The following is a 24,786-nucleotide window of genomic DNA, read 5'->3' as shown; positions in this document are numbered from 1 at the left end:
ACATTGATTTATGTTATCTTWGAGTTTTGTCTTAGTGTTCTTTTGCCTGCATTAATAGTATTTCACTTTCCCTGCAGAAAGCCACTACACCTGTGACAAATGGAATTGTTCAGGATGAGTTTTTTGTGAGTTTGAAGATGAGCACCTATCTAGTAGCTTTTGTTGTTGCAGACTTGAAAAATGTCAGCAGRGAGACTAATGGAACTCTGGTATGTGTTTGTTTCACTTTAAGTTCTTCTTCACTCTTCCCAAGCTAACCAGGCTACCTAAATAAATCAGAAAGATCTCCAAACAACTAAATTCTATCTCTTAAATGTATTTATCTTCTTGGTTTTATTAAACTCACAGGTAGGGAACGGAAGCCATATGCTATAAATTGACTGAATTCACAGTTTGTACCAGACTGAATATACTTTTACAGTAAGGGACTCTGCATCAGGTCTTTTTAACAGTGGAAATTTACAAAATGTAGATCTTTCAGGGCTGGGAGCTTTAAACTCTTTTTTTCRCTGCTTCATCTGTGAACAGTAATGTCATGCAAACCAGGAGTTTTTCTGAGGATGTAAAGAAACATGACAAGTTTCTGGGAGCCCTAACATGGTTTCAAGCAGTGCCAGAAAATATTTCGGCATCTGCAAAGACAACATACCTAAAAAAACCCATGCCCTACAGTAAACACATTTAGGCTGATTTTAAATCTGCATTTAGTSACTTAAATACAATTATTTAATTGTGGAGTTTTTTATTTTTCCAAAGGTTCAAAAAATCAAGTAGTTGGTCCTTCTTGAGCTTTGTCCTTTGCAGGGGTATGGCCTATTTTCTATAATGTGTTCAGTTAGAGCAACTAAAGAATAAATAGGGTAATATTAGGAGATGATCCTTGATCTTCTTTTACAAAATTCTTAAGTTTCATGTGAGCAATGACTTTCATGATTCTTTAGCAGAACCTGCCCCTTTGTGGTGAAATGTCAGAAATGTCTATGTACCTAGAAAAAACCACAGGGAATAGTGATAGCACTGTAGAAAGAGAAGCCCTGTCTTTAACCCAATACACACAAGTAAAGACACTAGACAGGTTTTGATCTTTGATTCTGATTTAGACAGGTATTTCTGATCAAAGCTGAATAGAACAGATTGTTAAACTTCTTTTCCACTTCTGGCTGTTGTTCAGGTCTGTATTTGAACTGTACTCTGGTAAAACCATAGTCAGTTCTTTGAGGCAGAAATCTTCTTAACTTAGTAAGAATGTGTCTTACTTATCTTTAATTCATTATTTTCAATTTATTTTTATTTATTAGTGTTTTAATTTTGTTAAGACTCCTTGCTAGCTTGAAGGGAGAAAGCGTAAGAAATATAATTCTTAGTARSTCTAAGGTAGTCTTAGCACRTATTTCTGTTTGYGTAGGAARGGGTGTCCTAAACGTGAATCTACCWGTAGCCTAATCAAAGTTGTTTTCTTGATASAGACAATTAAACATGAATAGAGGGAGACATTAACTTCTCAATTTTTATAAATGCTTCTTACATCTTGTCTAATGTGGCCTTACCTTAGATWGGGGAATGGATCAGTTTTATGCCARTTTTTATTTCTTGAGAGAATTTGTTGGAGATTGTACTAGTGCTATCATATTGATAGCCTAAAGATCAGTTAAGGTATGCAGGGATGGTAAATAACTCATGAGGCRTTTGTCATGTAGACCCTTCTTGAACTCATTCCTTAGAGTTGTCAGCCTTGAATTGTCAGCCTGCATACACACAGAACAGTGTAGTAAGAGAASTCATCTCTTTTTGGGCAGCTTCACAACTACTGTTTGTGTATGTACTCCCAAAACTGTGTCCTGACTGTTTCAGGAACTCCTGCCAGCGCATCCTTCAATTCTACATCTTTTGTAGAGATATGTTTCAAAGTATTTTCTCTTCTCTGTTTGGACTAGGTATCTGTCTATGCCACACCACAGCATCTAAACCAAGTTGGCTATGCCCTAGACACAGCAGTGAAGATTCTKGAATTTTACCAAAAATATTTTTTTATGAAATACCCTCTTGAAAAATTAGGTAAGTTCTTTAGACCTTCTTTTTTATTTTCTTTCTTTTTTCCCTAATTTTTTTTAAACTTTTTTTTTTAATGGAAGAAGTCCTGATCTGAATAATGCATGGGAATTTTCTTTTTTTTGAAGAATATTCAAATTATTAAAATAATTTTCAAAATTAACTACATGTTTGTCTGAGTGCAAGTATTAAGTGAGTCACAAGTGAGCTTTTGGAACCAGACTGCTTATACTTACACATAAGGAATATAACATCTGAGAAATAATTCTGTAAATTTAACTTGGTARTGAGGAAATTCTCAGTCTGTGAACTATGTTCACAACTGCAAGATCTGCAGCCTGACTCCTCTGCATGCATTAGTTTGACTGGAAAGATAGTGAAATGCAGTCTTTTAAGACGCTGCTTCTCAGTAGTGTACTTTTCAGGCTGTCACATTTTTGTATAAGTTTATTCATGCAGGGTCTATAGGTAGGGTCTCTTTAAGTTGTTTATGTAAGTGTACAGCTAGTGAAACATGTAAGAGTACAGCTAGAGAAACATGGTTATACATCAGTGGGGTTTCTGACATTTGAGATTTGGGTGTATGTCCACACCACAGGGTTTAAATGATGAGGTTTTTAGTTATTATAGTACAATAGATAGGCTTGAAAGACAGGATTTCTTTAACGAGCAGTTTTCAGTCCTCTTTCAAATCTTTTCCAGATCTGATAGCAATTCCTGATTTTCAGTCTGGTGCAATGGAAAACTGGGGTTTGATCACCTTCCGAGAAACAGCGCTCTTGTTTGACAATAATACTTCTTCAGCGAGGGATAAAAAATTAATAACTGCAGTGATAGCACATGAGCTTGCCCATCAGGTACTAGACTGGGAATGTTATTGTTTTCTTTTGTCATTTGTTTTTTAAGTGAAATTCTGTCCTTAAATTCACCTGTCCCCTCACTGACTGGGTTATGCATTGTATCTGTTCAGAAAACCTGCCTATGTATTTTCTACAGCACAACAGGCTGAGTGCAGCATATTATGTACTTAAGGAGTTGCTCCTGCRAGGGCTTTACTGTGGGTTTGATTAAGCTTCATTTTATCACAAGATAAGGCAAAGGATGGAYAGAGTCTTTCTCATTTGGTCTTAATTCTAAGCAAATAATTATGTTTTCTATCTTACATAGTGGTTTGGCAATCTAGTAACTATGGAATGGTGGAATGATCTCTGGCTGAAYGAGGGATTTGCCACTTTCATGGAGTACTTTGCCTTGGAGGAGGTTTTTCCAGAATTACGTTCGGTAAGTAATTTCTGTAACTACACTTTTTGTACCTTCACTATTACCTGCTTTTAGTGCTTCYCATAAATGACTGATACTTGCAAACTGATGCTGAAATTAATTTTGGGCACCATTGAGATCATGCTACGTTTCTTTGGCACTTTGATTATATTGGAAGTACCTTTGAGAAAGGTACATTTGTTTTTGTAAGTTTTAAAGGTATTTTGTTTTGATAGTAATCTACATGCAGTCTACTGTGTTTTTTGAAGGTTAAAGTATTTAGTGCAAAATAGCAAGTGTTAAAACATGTAGATGTGGGGCGGGGTGGGGCAGCCCCTCCCTCACGCGTCAATGGCGGACACAGGCGGCAGAAATGGGCGGAGAAGGGGATTGCTTAACAAACTCACAGGGGGAGCGGATCCCGGTGCCCCCTCTGGATAGCAAAAGGAGCTGGAGCAGGAATCTCGGATTAGCAAGCTGGGAAGGTAGGGATGAGCAAAGTCCCGAGTGGTGGATGGGATGTATCAGAAACTTGGCAGCTGTAGCTGGAACCACAGGGCATCCCAGCAGAGCAAGGGGTGTGAGTTCCAGTATGGCTCTTGGACAGTTTCAGGGAAACAGTGAGGGCCGGGCAGTGKCTGCCTAGCTCCCAGCCCAGTTCTCACAGCATCTCTTCCCAGAGAAACCCTCAGATAAGAGAAGTGCAGCCAGGTGCACCCCTCCTCTGAGCTTGGCAACTTCTTGTCTCTCTTAAGTATTCGGTCATTATTGTTCTTAGCAACGAAACTGGGGAACGTTCCCTGARAGAAGGAAAAACTAAAGAAAAAACCCTAACCTCCCAACAGGATTTCACTTATCAGTGGAACTGGCATGAAAGTATCAAATGGTTCCCCACAAAGAATTCTGATAGAATTAAGTTACCCTCAATAATACGAAGCACTGCTCCCACAGGCACTTCTGTTTACATATATGGCTGAAGGATAGATTCTTTTTGATACAATAATGTCATGATTGTTTATCAGCTCACTCAGGTACTAAGTGACTTAACTTTTCAGACCATGAAAAATGTGATGGTTTCAAATTTGATCTCTTTTTTCCCAGAAAAGGATATCAACTACTGTTACGAAGAATTCCTACTGAGAATGACAGGCAGATAAATGGAGATTAGTGTAATTAAATAGAGAGGATAGTGAAAMGACGAATTTACATTTTAGGTAAAGGTGTCTCTGAGGAGAGGACATACCTGAGGCCCAAAATCAGCTTCAAGAAATGTTCATGTGATTTGCATTAGTCGTGGGTTTAAATACCTAATGTCTACTGACTGTTTCCTGCTTGATAGATTGTGTGCTTCTCAGCATTCTGGATAAGTGTGAGTTTTGAGTTCTTAAATCACTCTCACACCAGGTTGCTATCCTGGTTGAGTAGAATTTTTTTTCAGCGCTGGATGTTTAGAAACTACTTCATTTGGCTGGCTTGGTTATTCAGTTGGATTGTCACTGAAAGTCTGTTTAGGTAGCCATTCTGCTTGTTGGGTGTGTATGTGGTGAGTGGAGGACCCAAAAGTAGTGTCCTGTTTAACAAGGTCTCATCTAACATCTGAGTACATCATTCCAAAACATGTCTGACAAGCTGCCTTCACCAATATTTTGTTTTGTCATTTGATGGTGCCAGAATGTGTTTTGGTAAAAATAAAATATATTGCCCAGAAGTTCTGCATTCAAGAAAAATAGCCTTAACATTTTAAACTTTAACAATTATTTTTATTGTAATTCACAAAAGTTGTGCATTTTAAAATTTTCTTTAGTAACTACTGTACAGACAATTCTTTGCTTGCCTTGATGAAATGGCATGGACAAATACTGGTATGATGAGCTTCTTTTTAGTGTTTGGGGTTTTCTTGTTCTGATATCAATGTATTAAATTCAAATACCTTCATTCTAGAAGAAAAGAAGCCAGAGATCTTGGTAATCACTAGATAGGATGCTTTTTACATGCTCACAAACATTACTGTAGTGAATAATTTTCTCAACATCATGCTTAAAGCATACAAAAGTCATGCTTTTGTGYTCCCTGTCTCCTGTAAATGAACTGAAAACATTAGTCAGCCAAATGTGAAATTTGCCACACACTTACTTTAGAAAGTGATTTTTTTTCCTGTGCCAGTAGCACATTTGGCTGAAACAGGGACTTAAGGATCCATGTAGTCATGCAAAGTCAAAAGTGATTTTCCACTGCTAAAATGAGGCAGCACTTTTGTGAGTGTTTTGRTAATTCTTTTACTGCCTAGACCAATGGAGGAGCAAAACAGAGACCATTTTTGCTTTTCTGCTTAACAGGTGTGTTTCAGCTTCCTAAACAGTTGGGTTTCTCTTCTAGGATGAAGATTTCCTCAATTTAATTTTCAAGGCTATGRTGAAGGATTCCTTGAATTCTTCACATCCAGTCTCTTCTGCTGTTCAGTCTTCAGAGCAAATTGAAGAAATGTTTGATGCTCTTTCTTATATTAAGGTAACTGTAAAATATTTTGAAATATTTGGAAAGTGATACATTAGCTACTGAAAATATGAATGTGGAATCACAAGTAAATAGGCATGTACTGACAAATATATGGAGGAGGTTATTTACACCCAATTCAAAATGATGCAGKATTTCTCGATTGTGTTTTTGAGCATCTACATAGAATTTAATTAGGAAAATATTATGTATGTGTATTTGTGGCCATACTTACCTTGTTGAATGCTTGAGCACAAATTATAATACTCATGGAGATGTAAGAGGAGAACCAATAGGTGAAGCAAGATACGCAGTTCGGCATATATTCTTCTGATAGGAGACTATAACTAGTGATTAAAGAAAGTCTGAAAACCACAACACTGAACTGATCACTCAACCTTATACTCTCCCTGGTTTAAAAAAAAAAAAAAAAACCACCAGTATTTTAGAGACATCCTGAACTGGAAGCTTGCCTCTGAAATGTAAATTATTGTACTGCACATGCTGRTTGTCTGAAACTTGAGTCTAGTGAGAGCTCTGTGAGTTTTATGTTTTTAAAGCTTTTTAGTGCCTTGCATAAAAATTCATGAGAGAAGAAATACCTGTATTTGCAAAATTTTTATTCGCATTGTCTCRATTTTAGACACCAGATTTTGATAATGTTAGAGTAAAACCCATTGGTTTTTTTGTTTTGGATTAACTGACTTTTTTCTTCATCACTGTCTTGTCCTTTCATCTAATTAGAAATCATGGGGACAGCTATTTTTTGCTAGAAAATAGTCAAATATTACATCTCGCCTTGGAAGGAAGTGGAATGCAGTTCCCATGACAGTCTTGGTTTGTTTGATTCTGACTTATTCCTCTACTGTAAAAGATCTAGAATACGCATATGTTTCAAAAAGTTCTGTAACTTCAGTTCATTGATTCATTTTCTTTTTTTTTTTCCTCCCTAAAGGGGGCTTCACTTCTTTTGATGCTGAAGCATTATCTCACTAAGGATGTTTTCCAAGCTGGCATTGAGGTATACTTGCATAATCACAACTATGGAACTGCCCAGAGTGATGACTTRTGGGACAGCATGAATGAGGTATCGATCTTCGACACACTGTTCCTCTTTTCCTTTTTTTCCCTCCACTTCTTTAAGAGTGTCATAAATTTTTATGTATTTCCTTGTTTTTGGTAGAAATAGGATAATAGGCTCCAGGTAAATACTCTGAACTTCTTGCTCATCCTATTCCAAAGTTCTCTTGTATAGATAGGGAGATTCCTGGGGCTATTAGGACTGCATTGACTATCATCCCAAAAAAGTGCTGTGAGTGGGTATGTATTGCCATGCAGTGTCCATCCAGTATGGACATGTTCTCTCTAAGTTTGCATGGGTAGTATGTTAAGACCAGAACAAAAGTAATAAAATTCAGGATAAAATTTACTTTCAAGGAATAGCTAAATCCCATCTCATAGAGGTGTKGGATTACTCTCTRCTAGTGCAWMTTTGTGATARCTTCTGTTTTAACWAGTGTSGTGARATTTTAGGAAAACAGATTGTACAGKMAGCTCTCAAATTATAAAGCAGGCATAAGGCTGTGTCTAATTTTATAATGAATATGAAGGGTTCAAGAAAGCAAGAGCTTGGGCAGAAGAGCAAGAGAGCCAGAGTCAACAAGCCTATGGAAGTCAGAGAGGCCAGGGAAACAAGGGTGGAGAGACAGCAGGGAGGACAGAAGAAAGAATGAGAGTCCAGGGAACGGCAGGCCTGTCAGCCTGACCTGAATGCCAGGGCAGGTCATGGAGCACATCATCTTTAGTACCATTACACAGCATATACAGGATAATCAGAGAATCAGGCCCAGCCAGCATRGATTTAGGAGAGCAAGTCCTGCCTGACCACCCTGGTCTCATTTTATGACCAAGTGACCTGCCTGGTAATGAGGGGAAGGCTGTGGATGKTGTCTRCTTGAYCTTCAGCAAAGCMTTTGACACYRTCTCCCACAGCATTCTCCTGGAAAAGCTGGCAGCCATTGGCCTGGACAGGAACGTTTTTTACTGCRTTCAAAACTGCTGCATGTTCAGGCCCAAAGCGAGGAGGTGAATGGTGTCACTTCCAGSTGGGGGCTGSTCACTAGTGGTGTTCCCCAGGGCACACTGTTTGAGCCAGTTCTGTTTAATATCTTTATTGATGATCTGGAGGARGGGATCAAGTGCACCCYCAGTAAAATTTTAGATGATACCGAGTTGGGCAGGTGTGTTGATCTGCTGGAGGGCAGGAAGGCTTTGCAGATGGAACTGGACAGGCTGAATCAATRGRCCAAGGCCGATTGTATGAATTTCAAAAAGGCCAAGTGCCAGGTCCTGCACTTTGGTCACAATAACCCYGTGCAGTGCTACTGGTTGTGGGAAGAGTGGCTGGAAAGTGGCCCMRTCAAAAAGGACTGGAGTGCTGGTATACAGTAGCTGAGCCAGGAGTGTGCCAAGCTGGCCAAGAAGGCCAATAGCATCCTGGCCTGTATCAGCAATAGAGTGGCCAGTAGGACCAGGGCAGTGATTGTCTCTCTATGCTTGGCACTGGTGAGGTCACACCTCGAGTTCTGTGTGCAGTTCTGAGCCCCTCARTTCAGGAAGGACATTGAGGTGCTGGCGTGTGTCCAGAGAAGGGCAATGGAGCTGGTGATGGGTTCTAGAGTTTAATTCCTATGAGGAGAAGCTGAGGCAACTGGCGTTGTTTAGCCTGGAGAAAAGGGGGCTCACGGGTGACCTTATCAGTCTCTRCAATCCCTTGAAAGGTGGTTGTATCCAGGTGGGGGTTGGCCTCTTCTCCCATGCAAACGGCAGCAGATGGCCTCAAATTCTACAAGGAAGATTGAGGCTGGATATCAGGAAGAATTTTTTCACTGAAAGGGCAGTGATTTTCAGCAAATTTGTCTGAGTCTTCTTCCGTTCTGTTGCCATTAATTTTGTCTAGGCTAAATATGTTTAAAAATTCAAACCATGAGAGTGTAATTTTCTTTGAACATAAATTTTTGTATRCATTTTTCACATAGCAAAATATGCACAGTCATTTCTTAAGTCTTAACCTTCTCTGTGGAAATGGAACAGACAGGGTCTCTGTTGGASAGTGAAGTTGGAGTAAAGATGAGAAAACCACATGAGGGTTAAAAGAAGCATCTGTAACCTGGCAAAGAAACTTTAGTGTACTTTGCCTAAAGGGAACAAAGATGAAACAAGTTTCTTGTGTTGCTTTCATTGGAGTTAGRAGCTGCTCAAAGAAGAGATGTCAATAAAATAAATTATTGACAATAAATTCTTACTAAGATGAACTATGAATCTATAATTTCTAATAAATGGTTTCATTTCAGGTGATTTGGGATTATATATTGGAATAAAATTATTTCAGTAGAGCAAATGTCAAATTTACTCACATTGCTGTACAGATTACACTCAAGCCTTTCTGCCAGTCTTTGGGTAACCTGCAYTGGGTAACTGTAACCAGTTAAAGCTTGTGATAAAAAGTGAGAAGAAGAAGATTTAGCCAGAGTGGTTTGGGGGAGCATGTAAAAAGTAAARAAACCCAAATATGTAAATTTCAAATTCCATAAATTTGAAGTTTGGTAGAGAATTGCTTCCCTGAAATTTAAACCTCTGTTTAAGATTTATGGTGATTCTCTACATAAATAATATCATATTCTCCARTGAGGGTGAACTGTACATACAGACTTGAAGAGAGACTATTGGGCAGTAAGCTGCTTCCCTAAATAGAGAAAGATACAATACAGGTTGGTAACAGTTAAATGTGACTTGAATAATGATATAGTAATWTCTTTATGTTCCTGATAGCTCAGCCTAAACCACATTTTTGCAAGTTGAAGGGCATACTATCTTTTCCAGGGTAAATTATTATCTCTGCTAATAAAGAGATGGTGATATTATAAAGTGATATTATATTAAAGCATTATAAAGTATTTGTCGTCAGAGGGAATGTTGTARTACAGTTTCTTGGAGATTAGAAGAGGTTGACAGTAAAGCTATGCAAAGGCTAGTAGTCAGTGGGAGGGGGAAAAAACTTAAAAAACATATGTGGTTTTGTTGTACAAACACCATCACTGTATTTTGATTTCTAATATTCATTTCAGAATTTTAAAAAGGTTTTCCAGCCTGAAATGCTCACATATTGTCAGTATACCAATAAGGAAAGAGAAAGGGTWGGGGGAGCTTGGGAGCTTACTGTAGCTTTCTTTTCTGTGACATTCTCTCTCCATCCTTATTACATACCAGTTCAACTTACCTGATATTTCCAATTTGTCTTTCCGTTGCTTGGCCAGGATTGCCTCAAAATAAAAACTACTTGCTCCCCTAAATTGTTGCTTATGAAATTCACAAGATCACTGTCAAAGTGATTGTTTGCAGATGAAAAATGATGCTACCGCTTAATTGGTAACTTAAGAAGAAAGTTGAGCGTTCTCCATTTATTATTATAATTATGATTGTTTTTACAGATTACYAATGGAACATTAGATGTGAAAAAAATGATGAAGACTTGGATTGTGCATAAAGGATTTCCGTTAGTCACTGTTGTCAGAAAGGGAAAGATAATTTCARTACAACAAGAGAAATTCTTGTATCGCGTGGAACCAGAGAACTGGACATCAGATGCAAGGTTATTACCYTTTAATACCTTTTATCCATTAAAAGGAAGCTGCTGTCTTAAACCTTGTACTTCTTGCTCACTTGTATTCAGGCCTTTTAGTGTTTTCTTTGAAGGCAGGTAGTAATAGAGAATTCAGCACAGAAATTCACACATCTGATATGTGWCTGRARGTCCATGCCTATTTCCACTGAAGGAACTGGTAAAAATCGGTGACATTCTTTGTAACCTGAGTTTCTCACATGCATCCTTTCCTGAAGGTTTTAAGCTTGACATCATGASTTGGTTTTGAATACCAAAAGGCAGATCTCGTAGGTAGATTTCTTTTAATTTGTAAAGGTTTTGTGAGTTTAACAAGAATGTGAAGAAAGGCAGTTTGCAGAAGTTTTACAAATGCTTGTGTCCTRCTTTAGAGCCTCTGCTTCTTACTGCCAAAATTCAGTGTATATCTTGGGCTTCGTTACGGGAAAGTGGAGAAGCTAAAATCAAAGCTTTCTTGGCTTTGAAATTTTAAGATGGCACTACTGCATGACAACAAATGACTGAATATATATAAAACAGAGGYAATAYGCATTGTATCAAAACYTATARGGAAATACATATGCAAGTGCTGAAGAAGCAAAGATATGGCAGTTGGTAATTTTAAAATTTAATTTGCTGCAAATGTAATTTACCTCATGACCTCAACAGTGTCATGTAACAAAAATAAGTGTGAATTCTTTTGAGATATTCCTGGTTTTATACAGTTGTTTGTATACTGTTGTAACAGGAGCCTAGTCCTTGCATCATCTTGGAGAAAATGAGGTCTTGGAGAAAATTTGAGGTCAAAGAAATTTATATCTTAAAATGTAGAAATTTAGAGGGCTCTGGTTTATTTTTGTTATGTGGAGGAAGATAAACAGTATGGGGTTGAAAGGTAAGGGAAGAAGGGAAGGATTTTTAAGCTAAGTAATTTCTGTTTCTAGCTGATGTCAATTTGGGGCATGAAAAGATTTTGAAGAGGAGCATCTGTTTGAGTCACGTATAGAGGTGGTTGCTGTCAAAATCAGATTAATATGTGCAGCTTCCTTCATCCCACTCGGACTTGTGTTCTCTCTAAATAGCCAAGTCCTTGTCATCACTATGAGCCTCCTTAGCATTTATTCTTGCYGCTTGCAGTTCACTTACAAAGGTCTTTGTGATATGCAATTAATTATGGTTTCTATTCCCATGGTGTCATGGTTTGGACTGTGCTGAAAGCCAAAAAGCACTGCACCCAGGACGTTCCCTCCCTTCCCCCCACCGGAGAGGGAGAAGGAAGAGCAAAAGCCCAATTAACACGAAAATTTATGGCTTTCAGATAACATAACGTAATTGRGAGAAAGATACGTATGTGCTCCARARAATRGTCAGACAGGCTGAATAACTTAAGTTGCAAAATAGATTTATTACTACAAACTAGTAAGAATATTACAGCACTTGGGAGGGGAACAGAGATAGGGACAAATTTACAAGGAGAAGAAAAATAAAAACGGACATTTTAAGACACCTGTTACCCTTTCTGGGACCCGTCTCTTTCCCAGGTCCTCCCTCTCCACCCCCCCATGTTTTTCCCGCACACATAGGGGACAGGAATGAAAGTCTAACATAGATCGAACCACTCATTACAGTTGTTGTCCAGCATCATAGGAGAAGTGTTCTTACAGCTCCAAGCTGTGGAAGTTTTTTTTCCCAAGAGCAGTCAGTGTATAACTGCTGGTGGCGAGGGAGATTTTTTCTTTACCTCGTAGGATAAAGAAAGAATGTCCTTCAAGGCCAAACTGTGTTGTTTCGGTAGCGTAAGACCAGTATCACAAATCTCCTGGCAGAACACAGTTTCACTTGCTTGAGCGGGGGCACCTCTCCCTCCCCGCAGAACTCATTTTCTTCTTAGCATCAGCTTGTTTCAAACGTCGGGGGGGGGCCAAGCCTCTTCCCCCTTTTTGGCTTCTAAGCAGTTCAGCCCAGTCTTCAAAGGCCAGTTTGTTTTTTTTCCTCACAGCAAGGTTGCTCTCCTTTTCTATACAGGTCTCTCATTGATGAAATAGTCCTTTTGAGAACAACTTATTTTTCTCCATGCTCGAGAACCACAGCACAGCACAGCAACYCATCCCATCTCCTCTTTACTGTGATCTTTGGGTCTCCATTTTTTTTCTTACATCTCCTCACCCTCCTGCTCTGTTTTTCCCAGTGCACGATACTAAAACTAAATACTAACAACTTAAAACTACATGGCGGCCGCCCCTATCTTGTTTTGAATTCTTTCTTAAGTACAGGACAGTACGTCATCACAGAGATGTAACCAACCTGTGCAATTGGCCCAGGCCTGATGGTCAGCCTGTCCATCAACCTCAGAGCCATGATGGATTGGCTCTAAAACACAGGGGGTTGGGSTCCTTTTGCTGGAGAARAAGGAGAAAGTTTCTAGWACTTCCTCACAGGAGCCATCTTTGTGGTTTCTTGGTCCCATCCCCCCAYCACCAAAAATCAGACCAAGTAAAACCATGACACATGGTTTGGAACTTGAGTCTTGTASTTGGATCAGTTTTGGTTTTAATTAAAACTTGTAAAAGATCAGAAAAGCAACACTGGACTCTAGTGAAAATAATACTGTATGAATTTCTGATACAGCCAGCAATTTACTGTCTGTATGATTTTGGACAAGCTACTTAGCATGGTGGAACTGATAAAGGAGAACTAGAAGTGGAGTCCATCAGGGGTCCATATACTGGGGCTAGTACAAGTTATGATCTTCATCAATGATGTACATAGYGGGATCAAGTGCCCCAGAGAATTTGTGGRTGACACCAAGCTGAGTGGTGCCATTGATGTGCTTGGGGCAAGGGATGCCAGAGGGACCTGGACAAATTCAAGCAGAGGTCTTTGGTCACAGCAGCCTCTGGTATCAACATAGACTGGGGCATGAACGGGTCAAAAACAGCCTTGCAAAGGAGGACTWGGGGGTGTGGTAGTACTGGACAGAGGCCAGCAAATGTGTATGCACAGCTGTGCATGCACAGCCCTGAATTCCACTTACATCTTGAGGTGCATCCGCAGCAGCGTGGCCAKCAGGGCTCACTGGGGKTTAATTYCCCTCTGCTTYGCTCTGGTGAGACCCCACCTTGAACATTGCACCCAGCTCTGTGATCCCAGTGCAGGAAGGACAYAGACCTGTTGGAGRGAGTCCARAAGAGGTTCCCAAAAATCATCAGATGGACAGAACACCTCTCCAAGGGCATACAGTTTGGGCTGTTCRCCCTGGAGAACARAAGCCTCTGGGGAGACCTCACTGCATTCTTTCAAGTACTTAAAGGAAAGATGGGGACAGACTTTTTTGCAGGTCCTGTAGTGATAGGACAAGGAGCAATGGTTTTAAGATGAAAGAGGGTAGATTAATACTASATATAAGAAATCATATTGTTATTGTAAAGGTGGTGAAACCAGTGGGACTGGTGGCCCAGAGAGGTGGTTGATGCCCCATGCCTGAAAACATTCAAGGCCAGGTTGGATGGGACTCTGAGCAACATGGTCTTGTTGACGATGTCCCTRCTTATTGCAGGGYAGTTRAACTAGATGACATTAAAAAGYCTCTTTGAACCCAAGCTATTCTMTAAAATTTACCCATTTCTCAACATGGTGGGACTAAAAAAWATAATTTCTGTGCATGCTGTGCATTTATTCTTTCATCTGTTCTGATTATATGTGCRATTTATACTTTAGTATTTTACACAGCGTTCAGTGATTCTAGTATTATTAGTATACAAAAGTGCTTAAAATAAACCATTCAAGAGAGATAATGTGTATATAATATGTCAGTAAACATTTGTTTTCCTTTGCAGTTACCTGTGGCATATTCCTCTCACATACATAACAAATAGGTGCAACTTTACCCATTGTACCAATTCATATTTGCTGGATCAGAAGTCAGGTATGTGACTCAAAGCTTTGGTAGCAAGTTACTTCAGTGTTACAGGTGTACRATTTTTCTGAGCACACCCTTGAGTAAGATGCGATGGTAAAGACATAGAAGGYACAGAATAATTCTAGTGATCTGGAGCAAAGCATTGCTGCTGTTGTCTTCATCAGCAAGTTGGTTCCCTATAGCATTTTATGTATCAATAAATAGCAGCAACTGGAACAGAAGCACAAGTTTGAAATTTGTAAAAGGCTATGCTTTTCATCACAGTGCATACACAAAATCTCTCAAATTGCATGTTCTTTAGACAGAAATTACTGTACAAGTTCGTCTGCCAGTTTGCTGAAATGTTAGGAAGTAACTTTCCACTGAAATACTTTTATTTAATTGTGTAGGAAAATASTGTATTTGAAACAGTAGATGGTGCTGTTTGAAAGAAGGACTGGACAAAAGGAGAAAAACTGACTGCACAGATGCAACTTGGGGCAGACTATGATAATGTTAATTCAATCAGATGTAGGAAGAAGGATGAGGAAGTATAACCTGGAATTTTTGAGCTCCCTTTTGAAATCTTTGTAGCGTGTTTTCCTTCTTTATAGTAGGGTGACATAGTGTAAAAGAATTTACTRTCTTTCTAGGGTACTTCATAGACTTTGATTTGAACAAACAGTTGTTGAATGTTTCCTTCTGCTGATGCATATTGTCTGTCCRTTAGCTGTCATTGAGCTTCCAGAAGAGGTGGAATGGATAAAATTCAATGTGGACATGAACGGCTATTACATAGTACACTATACTGAAGACTGGAAAACACTGATTGATTTGCTGAAAAAAAACCACACTGCTCTGAGTCCCAAAGACAGAGCAAATTTGATCAACAATATCTTCARTCTTGCACAGTAAGACTTCTGTATTGGAAAATGTATTTAATGTGTGTTTGGAGTTTTTTCCAAGTCAGAGAAGATCAGATTTAGTTTCTAGAGRCAAATGCTTTAGGGAAGTTTTAATTCAGTCTTCAATAGCCTTGTTGGAACTGTTCATTGATGCTTCCATATTGGCGCTAGTTATTATCTCCCTGTTCTTTGTAGCATCATCTATTTGGATCACACAGAGCCACATGATTCCATTTCRGGATGACACTGTTTTCTTTAATGTCCAATAATCTGCCTGCTAGACAGTTTTCCTGTAGTCTAGTGCTCCACTTTAGAAAAGTAAGGTATTTCACTCTTGAATTTTTACTGGTGCCCTGTTGAGTCTTTTACCACCACTGTCAGAGCAGGTGAGACGGAACAGTTGTGGGTAGTCTCTTTGGAAGTTGCTACTGTATCTAAGTACCCTCATTTATGATTAATACGTTCAGACATCCTTGCCACACTTCCTTACCAATTTTCAATTTTTGTTAGCTGAAGACATGTTAATGCCCAAAATTGCTATGTTGTAATCYTACTGAAGTTATATAGGTATAAATTGTTTCTTACAGCACTCCTTCTATTCACTTATCTCTCTATTAGTGTAATGGAAAGCTTAACTTCTGATCTTGTTTCAGGGAGGCCTTTTGTTTTTTAATCCACTTTAATGTTTGTGTTTACTGACCCATAGACGAGGAAAGGTGTCTCTGGAACAGGCCTTTGAGTTGATTGATTACCTTCACAAAGAGAACAGCACTGCACCACTTACTCARGCTTTGTTTCAACTGAATCTTATATACAACCTTTTAGACAAAAAGGGTGAACAACAACTGGCAGCACGAGTCATGGTATGTCTTCTTTTTTCATAAATTACAATTTGAAATAATTAGCTATAATGTTCTTCATAGTTACATTATGTTTTTACATGTTGACTGCTGAACATATTCAGTGATTTCACTGAGTTGGATGGGGATTCTAGAGAGTTGCCAGTCTTGCCAGCTTTTGCTAATGATCTCTTACTGAAATGCTACATTTTTGGGCCAGCTTCTTCCCCTCTCATTCCCCTGTTTCCATACCATACTCAAATGCCCCAAACTGTTTTATAGGGAGTGTGGTGCAGTTGAAACACAGTACTGTCTGGAGCTAAAGTCTGTTAACTGTCTATTAAAGTGCCTATAAAGGTCAATTTTGTACAACTATGTMATTMATAAGAGTCCRTTTRATTTTTCTTATACAGAAAAGTTATTTTCAAAAATTAGAGTGGCTGGAGATCATAGATCTAATTGTTTTGTAGAGAGACAGGTGAAAAAAGCAGAACTGTTTTTGGTGAAAATAGAAACACAAGTATGGTTGTCATTGTCCCCTTCCACTTGAGGAATATATTTTTACAGTATAGTGCTATAGACTKGGCAGTGAAATCAATATTGCAGTTTAAGTTCTTTATGAGGATATAGCTYTCATTTTTCTGTTTACCCTCTTATTATGGACCTTCTTCTCCATATTCATCTACTGGTTTAAAATTATCCTTGCTGCTTTACATTTTAAAATGTCAGTAAAAATCTACAAGAAAATTTAATAAATTATTAGATGTTATTTCTTTATGCTAGGTAGGGATAATTAGTGAGCACCTAAGGAAACATAAGAAGCAAAAAAGCACTATTATAATAACTTTCCTTATTTAGAATTTACTCTTAAGTTTTTACCTATCTGCTATAATAAACTGCCCAAGCTCTGGTTTGTAATGCAGAGCCTAGGCAGTTTTATTTTAGTTCAAACGTTTCAGCTGAGATGTGGTTGCTGGTAAGGCATCTAGCTGTGGTTTTGGCAAGCTACAGAATTACAAAACTGAAGGGTGTTCAGCTCCTAGACAGACAAACGTTGTCTCTTTGTTCTAAAAGAAGGTATATTAACTGTGACTTGGTGACATTGAACATGCTGAAGTTGTAGTTAGTTGAGCTTGTAAGCTGCTTATGAGCAAGTCTCACCTATGACTCAAAGAGCAATCTTTGGTTTCTGTGTACAATTTAAGATGTAATCTGGCCCATCTTTCAGATTTATGTAGTATCTGATACTTGTTCCTGCATTTAAGAAATAGCATGTGTAACTTATAATAAATAGATGAAAAACTACTATGTTTTAACTTCACAGTTCTAAAGCTTAACTTTTTTTTTTTTTATTACTTGGAACTAATTTTTTTGTATAGAAAATCCTCTTGGAGGGAATTAGCTATTGCTAGTAACTTTCTCCTCCTTTAGCATAGGATAGAGGACTTACTTGGAGGTAAAATTGATCTACARCACTGGACAGATGATGGGACCCTGTCTGAACGAGAGCTCCGTTCAACACTGCTGGCTTTTGCCTGTACCCATGACATAAGAAACTGTAGAACAACTGCCACAGAGATGTTTGAGAAGTGGATGAAGTCTAATGGAACAGTGAGGTACCACAAAAACTGAGCTTCCACTTCGTTTACCCATCTGTTTTCCTGTTACATTGCCACCACTGCACTGGGGGAAAATACCCCAACAGTAGAGCAGAACAATCCAAAAAAAAAAAACCCCACACCACACCACCACCACTAACCTAGTATGGGTAAAGCACATAATTTGGTCTTCTATTGGTAAAGTAATTCTATATTTTACTGTTCCGTATGTAGAAGTAATTCTGTTTCACAATGAGAGGATGACAGCTAGATTTTGTTTCCAATCTAAGTGTGATTGCAAAACCAGCCACAAATTGCATTCAGGTGCGTTTCCTGAGCTGTATGCTGAAAGAAGATTACTTCGTGTCAGAGCCAAAGCACACCTTTTTGTCGTGAAGAATTAATTCGGGTCTGGATTCATGTSCATTTTGAGCCATAGAATATTCTCAGTTCTTTTGTACCATTTACTGTGTTTTCATGTGACTAATAACGATTTGCTTTTCCCTAGTGACTGAAAGTATTAGATTGGCATAAATTCAATCCAGCAAACTTTAACAATTGCTACAGAATCAAACTGCTCTAAAGAGAAGCATCTCTTTCAACTTGGTCTTTTAAATTTGTGACTTCTCTTCCTTCTTTTCTCATGTGAGCATTTTTATGCTTCCTTTTTTTATTTGTTTTGTTGCTTTTGTTTTTCTCTATAGTTTGCCTAGTGATGTTATGAAAGCCGTATTTACAGTTGGAGCCAAGTCTGATGATGGCTGGGAATTCCTCCTGAAGATGTACTTCTCTTCAGTTTCTGAAGCAGTGAAAAGCAAAATGATTGAAGCCTTGGCGAGCACAGAAGATGCCAGGAAGCTGATCTGGTATGAAGGAGCGAAAAAGCTATATGCCTTGTAAATAAAATCGTGTTCGAAAAGTGCATTGGCTTTTTTTTGTTGTTGAAAAAATTTCTGATTGATAAAGAGAATCTGCATGTTTTGCACAGGCTTCTATCCGCATGAAGAACCTGATATTTTTCATTTAAAAATAACTTGGATAACAGGGCAGCACAAAAGACCARATTCTGAATATGCATTAAGAGAAAAGAATTGAATTTAAAGGCTTTGCATTACTGGTAACACAAAATTTCAGATTTTGCGGTACAGATAACAAAATTGCAGGTTGTTCTATAGAACCTTAACAAATTGGTATATCTTTATAATCAAAACAATAACTGGTTGAGATGGTTTTTTGTTTGAATTTTTTCCTCTTCTTTTTTCCTTACTTTTATTTGCGTGAAATTTTGACTTTATATTGTGTTCCTCTCTATAAACTAAAACTTGGTACTGCATGCAGAACACAAATGTGTCGTGCTAGTTTAGTCTTCAGCTTCCCTCTCTTACCTCTTCAATGTATTGTTTTTCATTTACAAGTTGCTAGAATTTACTTCATCTTTTACAATGCCAGTGAAAATTCAGTTACTTGGTTTAGAGCTAAGCTCACTCTGATTTTTGGAAATTAGGCTAAGTAAGTACAGTTGTAATAAAATGTAACATCAGTTTCTTCCGATGCTTGATTACTATATCATCCTTTCCGTCTAATTGAGGACTAACAAGAAACCCATGTGAACATACCAATAAGATGTTTTTTTTTTTCCTGTCTCCTTTCATATGTTTTGTCTCCTAGGCTAATGCAGAATAGTCTTGAAGGAGAAATCATYCGGTCACAGGAGCTTTCACATATTATAGCAACTGTTAGCCAGAGTTTGCCTGGATATTTGCTGGCCTGGGACTTTGTCAAAGAGAACTGGGAAAAGCTTACACGAAAGTAAGACTTTTGATGCAACTGAAACTTCAGAGTTACTGGTGGCAAAAGCACCTGTTTGTTTCTTTCAAACAAGACAATAAATAGTTGCATTCGTATAAGATTYGTAATAAAATTATAAAGCATGGTTTAAAACTGGAGTTTGCAGATTGAATTTGCTACATAAACTTTGAAATTTCACGAGTCATTGGTGGGACTTTGGAGCTTCCTAGAATCTCAAGAGTAATCCTAAACAATCTTGATCTTAATTTCTCTAAAAAGGTTGCTCTATCTAAGATGATTGGTTCAATTGCAGGATATTTTTGTGGAGCACATAGTTACAAAAGGAGACTCAGGGAATTAATTTAGCTTCTTTTTTTCTGCATTGTTACAGCACTCCTAAAACCAAGTAATCAAAAAAACCTACTTGCTTCAGAAATATGTTTACTTAACTGGCCTTGAATGGTACTCAGTAGCATTCAGTAGCAAAGCTGGCCTCTCAAGTCTTCAAAAAGCTAACAGTACTAGAAATCTGTTTCTAAATCACAGCTTTGATTTTGAACAGTTTCACGTTGCTAAAAAAGTAACTCCTCAGAAAATTTCTGCTCTAGCAAGCTCTTCRTAACTGATATTACAAAGTTACTTTGCTTGAAACAAAACCTGGTTGCCGGTTCAATTATGGTAGAGCTTTAGAACACATATACCACAAATATGGATCTTGGTATTCATTGTGTGTTGTCCTCAGTTTTTTACTATTTGATCTGTGATAGAATTTTGAAAATTTTCTATGGCTTTTGGTCTGGTGTTCATTTTTAGAGAGAATAGGGAACTAGAGCCTTGGATTTCTAAGATCGTATGTTTCCTTTGAAAAATAAGGCAAATAATTGTGATGTAAGGTATTAAATTCAAGTGCTTTTAATAATTTCCAACTAGTAGACAAAAAAAGTAGAAATAGTAGAAAAGAATGCATRCATATACTGAAACTGCATGTTAAGGTGTCTTGTAGCTGAAAAATATTTGTTTGTCTTTCAGGTTTCACCTAGGGTCATATACCATCCAGAATATCATTAGCTGGTCAACTTCTCAATTTGCAACAAAGGCACATCTGCTTGAGGTTGGTGGCTCAATCTACCAGACAGGGGTGTTTTCTAATGCTAGCGCAGTTTTCATTTAGTTGAAGGATGAGGAAAACACATGTTCATATGTTGTTCATATCCTTGACACCCTTCTTCAAGGATATACATCACTTGCTTTCCCTATTTCGTACATGGCAAATATATGCATAAAATACCTCTGAGATTATATATTGGGTCTGTGACAGAGTAGCATTACAAAGTTCAACCTGGTAATCTCACTAAATTATTTGTTCTGTGTATAATTTTGATCTAGATTTTGTAAACAAGYGATTCTTTCTGTATCTGAAAAGTGATACCATAAAAATTGGCATAAAAATTGCTTTATGCTGATTTTTTTGGGTCAGCAATCCCAAAGAGTTACTGTGGAAATTGAGTATCAGCCAAGAGCTGTTAATAGCTTTTAGAAAACTCTGCTGTCGTCCCTAACAAGGCCTTGAAGTTAATGTGTCAAGAATCGTTTTAAGTTTTATTCTTATGTTTTCAGTCATATAATTTGTAGAAATAGTTGTTAATGGTTTGATGTATAATATTTTAAGTGTTAGCATTGACAGTTATAATGATGATTGGGTGTGGAGGCTGTTCCAGAATGCYGAAGAGGCTTGCTTGTAGCAACCAGTTTGTCACAGAATACGACTACTTTGATTTTACACTGTGTTTGCTTTGTGATACGGTAAATTAATGTTTATTGGTGAAATGATATATTGAAACCAAATGAGTTATTGCTGCTGCATCCATGAAAAATGCTTTCCTTTGCATTTTGGGAACTCCTTTGAGAGGTGTGCTTATCCCATAGATACAAACCATTCTCAAAAATGGATTTCCTGTAACATGTGTAGCCTTTGATGCTGAATCTATTTGTGTGGCTAGTGTTGATTTTAATTAGGATATCCTTCTTCTTCCTTTATTCTTGCTTTGCAGGTCAAGTCATTTTTTGAATCAAAATCAGAGGAGAGTTCTCAACTGCGTTGTGTAAAAGAGGCAATTGACACAATTCAACTCAATATCCAGTGGATGGAAAGGAACTTAGCAAAGCTAAAAGAACTGCTGTAGTGCATATAATRTTGTGCTGTGTCAGCCATTTAGGAGCTCTGTGAGCAGTTATTGTGTTTCTTTTGCAAAAGCCRGGGTGAAACCAGGCATCACTGCAACATTGCACTATTAAGGAGTCTAGATAGCTCAGGGCATGTCTCAGATAAATTTTTATTTTCCTTGAAGCATTTTTGAGCAATATGTAAGTATTTACCCTGAAACTGTTTTCATCTATAGACCAAACATCTGCACAAATGATGAAATATAATTTTATATGTGAAACTTATGCCCTTTCCTTTGGATTTATGTTGTAGTTTTTTGGCAGTGGGTTAATACTGACAGTCAGGTAAGAAAGAAATTATTACCATGAACTGTTACTTTGCAGACTGCTCATTGAGCAGTAGATTTTTTTAAATGCAAAACTATATGTGGTTTCCACATTTGTAGATATAGAAGTTATTGTGAGACAGAATTATATTTCAGATACATATGTAGTAGTGAATGTTACGAAGTTCAAGAGGCGAAATAAATACAATTCCAATTTGATTCAAGKTTGGATTTTTTGTTTTTGTGGTGTTATTTAGGAATTATACATTAAAAARAATCTCATGCTAATATATACACTGTTCTTATGTAAAGTGGCTGGTAGTAATATGGAAAAGAAGAAAGAGATAGCAAAACCAAGTGTTTGAGAGATGGGATTTCCGGAAACTGTGATGTGATCTTGGAACTTTTACTCTGAATTTATCAGATAGTTTTGAGAATCTTGTAATTAATCACAGAACTTTGACTGATTTTGTTGTGTTGGTCTCTGAACAGCTGCAYAAAATTGTATTTTTGCGGGTTGGTTCATCTGTTAGACTGACTACTGATTTGTTTCCTTTTGACTACTGATTTTCAATTTCACCACTTGTTGCAGAGGATTTGCAGTTAATAGATATGCCAGTCRCTTCCATTTGTGTCAACTTCTGGTTTTTCATTGCCTGATAACTCACAAATCTTGGTATAATAATGATCTTTGCTCACTCTTTATGGTATTAGCTTTAGGAAAGCTTCTAATTTAGATTTTAATAATTTGGTTTTCTACTATTGTGAAATATCTTGTGAGACAAATCCTCAAAGTCCTTAAAAGAATAGGAACTAAAACGCTAATGTGCTCCACTAGAAAGGTGAAATACCTGCAGTGCAATTTGTCTTCCAGAAGTAGTGAAAAAAGCTATTCCACACATCCCATGGGGATAGTATGTATATACATGTATATACTTTTTTGTCTTTTCATTTCACTRCCAGTGTACCTTTTGTAGATTCACGCAAGCAGATTTAGCACTGTTGTTAAATTATAGAATGAGAATTGCAATTAAGTATATTCTTGGATTTTTTTTACTGTCATGTGTTATTATTTTGATTCCTCCTTTATTTTTAATCTCGTAAGTTCTACGGAAATATTATTTCTGTCTTTGAATATAGGTGTGYTTATATACACATGCACACACATATATATGTCATCTTTTTCTTCGTAGTTACTTCTTAAATTAAATGAGAAGGCAGTAGTTAATTTCCATTTTTCTATTCCTTTTGTACCCTCACTTGTGTTTTATTTCATCCCTGGCCACAGTATTGAGTAATATAAAGTTTAAAAGCAAAATGGTGAAAGGGAATCCCATCTTCCTCCCGGTTTCTGCTCTGGAATTTCAAAAATTTACTATTCTATTCAAATGCTTTAGTGACACCTATGAAGAAATAAAGTGGAGCTGAGTTTTAGACAGGAAAGTGTACCAAGAAAATCTGGAAAGTTGGGGAGATTTTTTCATTTTACTATGCATTTGCATTGGTATGCATACTTTTGTTATGCCAGTTGTTGGCGTTTCAAAATTGTTTTTCTTCTAGGGAGTCTTCAGCTCTGTTAATTAGTTGTACTGAAGTCTACTCCTCCCTCTATGAGAAATGTTTAAATATAATTCTTTTTTGAGTATACTGGGAATTGATGAAGACTGAAATGGCTAAGACCTGGTGCAACGTGGACAGCCTTTGCTGGCAAGACTAGTGTTGGACGTGGGCTTAGGGCAGGGTGAGGGTCAGGAAAATGGTGAGGTGTCAGTGCAAGACAAAGAGCAGAAACTCAGCGTTAGGAGGGCTGTGAAAAAGCAACCAAGGGGAGGTGAAAACTGCCACTTCTTCCTGAGAGCCAGAAAGAGTTGTATGTCCCATTAGCTGGGTTCTGGTTAGGATTAGTGTGAGGGCTAAGCTTAGCCATAGGTGCAGAACAAAACCTTGAACTGTTCAAGCTAACCCAGGTAGTTCAAGATTAGAGAGTATTTAGTGTAACTAAGAAGTACTTAGACTACCAAGTGTTGGGCACTTAAGTATTAGGGGCTGTACAAAATGCAGACTAATAGGCTGAAGTTTAGAAAGGAAATGTTTCCTGGGATGCCTTAGGAATTGGCTTAATGAGCCATCCTTACCAGTGCTAAGAGGGATGACTACAGAATTTAAAGATATAGCAGGACTTCTGAACAAGTATACATCATTGGGGTAGGGTTGATTTGGGAGTGGAGAGCACTGTGACATACCAAGTTTGGCCACTCCCAGTAGGATGTAGCTCCCACATTACCTTCAGTGTCTTTGATGCTACTGGCACAAATGTACAGCAGCATCCTTTCATTGATGATGCAGCTTCTCAGCCCAGAAGCTGTGCAAGAATAGAGTGGCCACTCAGGGTTTGCTCCAGCACTTGGAACTGTCTTTCACCTCTTCAGCTCCAGGTCTCCAACCCGTTTTGCTAAAGCTCTGGGGTGGCAAGAAGAGAAGGATCCTCTTGCCACCCTGTCGTGGGTTTAAAGCCTGAAATTCCCTTTCCCGGCCAATGCACCAGAAATGTCGTGGTTTGAACTGTGCCCACGACGTTCCCTCCTTTCCCCCCCACCGGAGAGGGAGAAGRGAGAGTGAAAACTCAATTAACACGAAAATTTATGGCTTTGAGATAAACATAATTGGAAGAAAGATACCTATGTACTCCACAAAGAGTCAGACAGGCTGCATAACTTAAGTTGCAAGATAGATTTATTACTACACACTACTAAGAACGGCACTGGGTGAAAAAACAAAGATAGGGATATTTACAAAGAGAAGAAAAA

At 37.9% G+C, this 24,786-nt stretch overlaps 1 protein-coding gene across 1 annotated transcript in view; it reads left to right on the top strand.

Moving 5' to 3' along the window:
• LNPEP (leucyl and cystinyl aminopeptidase) overlaps window positions 1–22,198 on the top strand; it is a 49,849-nt gene extending 27,651 nt beyond the window's left edge. Inside the window, exons 4-18 of the mRNA XM_057373074.1 lie at window positions 78–209; window positions 1,935–2,055; window positions 2,752–2,906; window positions 3,217–3,330; window positions 5,686–5,817; window positions 6,758–6,889; window positions 10,293–10,453; window positions 14,299–14,387; window positions 15,091–15,271; window positions 15,972–16,128; window positions 17,536–17,720; window positions 18,407–18,568; window positions 19,371–19,511; window positions 20,520–20,601; window positions 21,542–22,198. Coding sequence (XP_057229057.1) covers window positions 78–209; window positions 1,935–2,055; window positions 2,752–2,906; window positions 3,217–3,330; window positions 5,686–5,817; window positions 6,758–6,889; window positions 10,293–10,453; window positions 14,299–14,387; window positions 15,091–15,271; window positions 15,972–16,128; window positions 17,536–17,720; window positions 18,407–18,568; window positions 19,371–19,511; window positions 20,520–20,601; window positions 21,542–21,673 — 2,076 coding nt within the window. The 3' untranslated portion in view covers window positions 21,674–22,198. The remainder of the gene's footprint in view (window positions 1–77; window positions 210–1,934; window positions 2,056–2,751; window positions 2,907–3,216; window positions 3,331–5,685; window positions 5,818–6,757; window positions 6,890–10,292; window positions 10,454–14,298; window positions 14,388–15,090; window positions 15,272–15,971; window positions 16,129–17,535; window positions 17,721–18,406; window positions 18,569–19,370; window positions 19,512–20,519; window positions 20,602–21,541) is intronic.
• Window positions 22,199–24,786: the final 2,588 nt, after the last annotated feature.

Source organism: Malurus melanocephalus, unplaced genomic scaffold, assembly GCF_030028575.1.
Source record: "Malurus melanocephalus ecotype Western Australia unplaced genomic scaffold, MMel_1.1 scaffold_184, whole genome shotgun sequence".
NCBI lineage: Eukaryota > Metazoa > Chordata > Aves > Passeriformes > Maluridae > Malurus > Malurus melanocephalus.
Note: the sequence above shows the minus strand (reverse complement) of the source record. Positions and strands in the feature narration are given on the sequence as shown.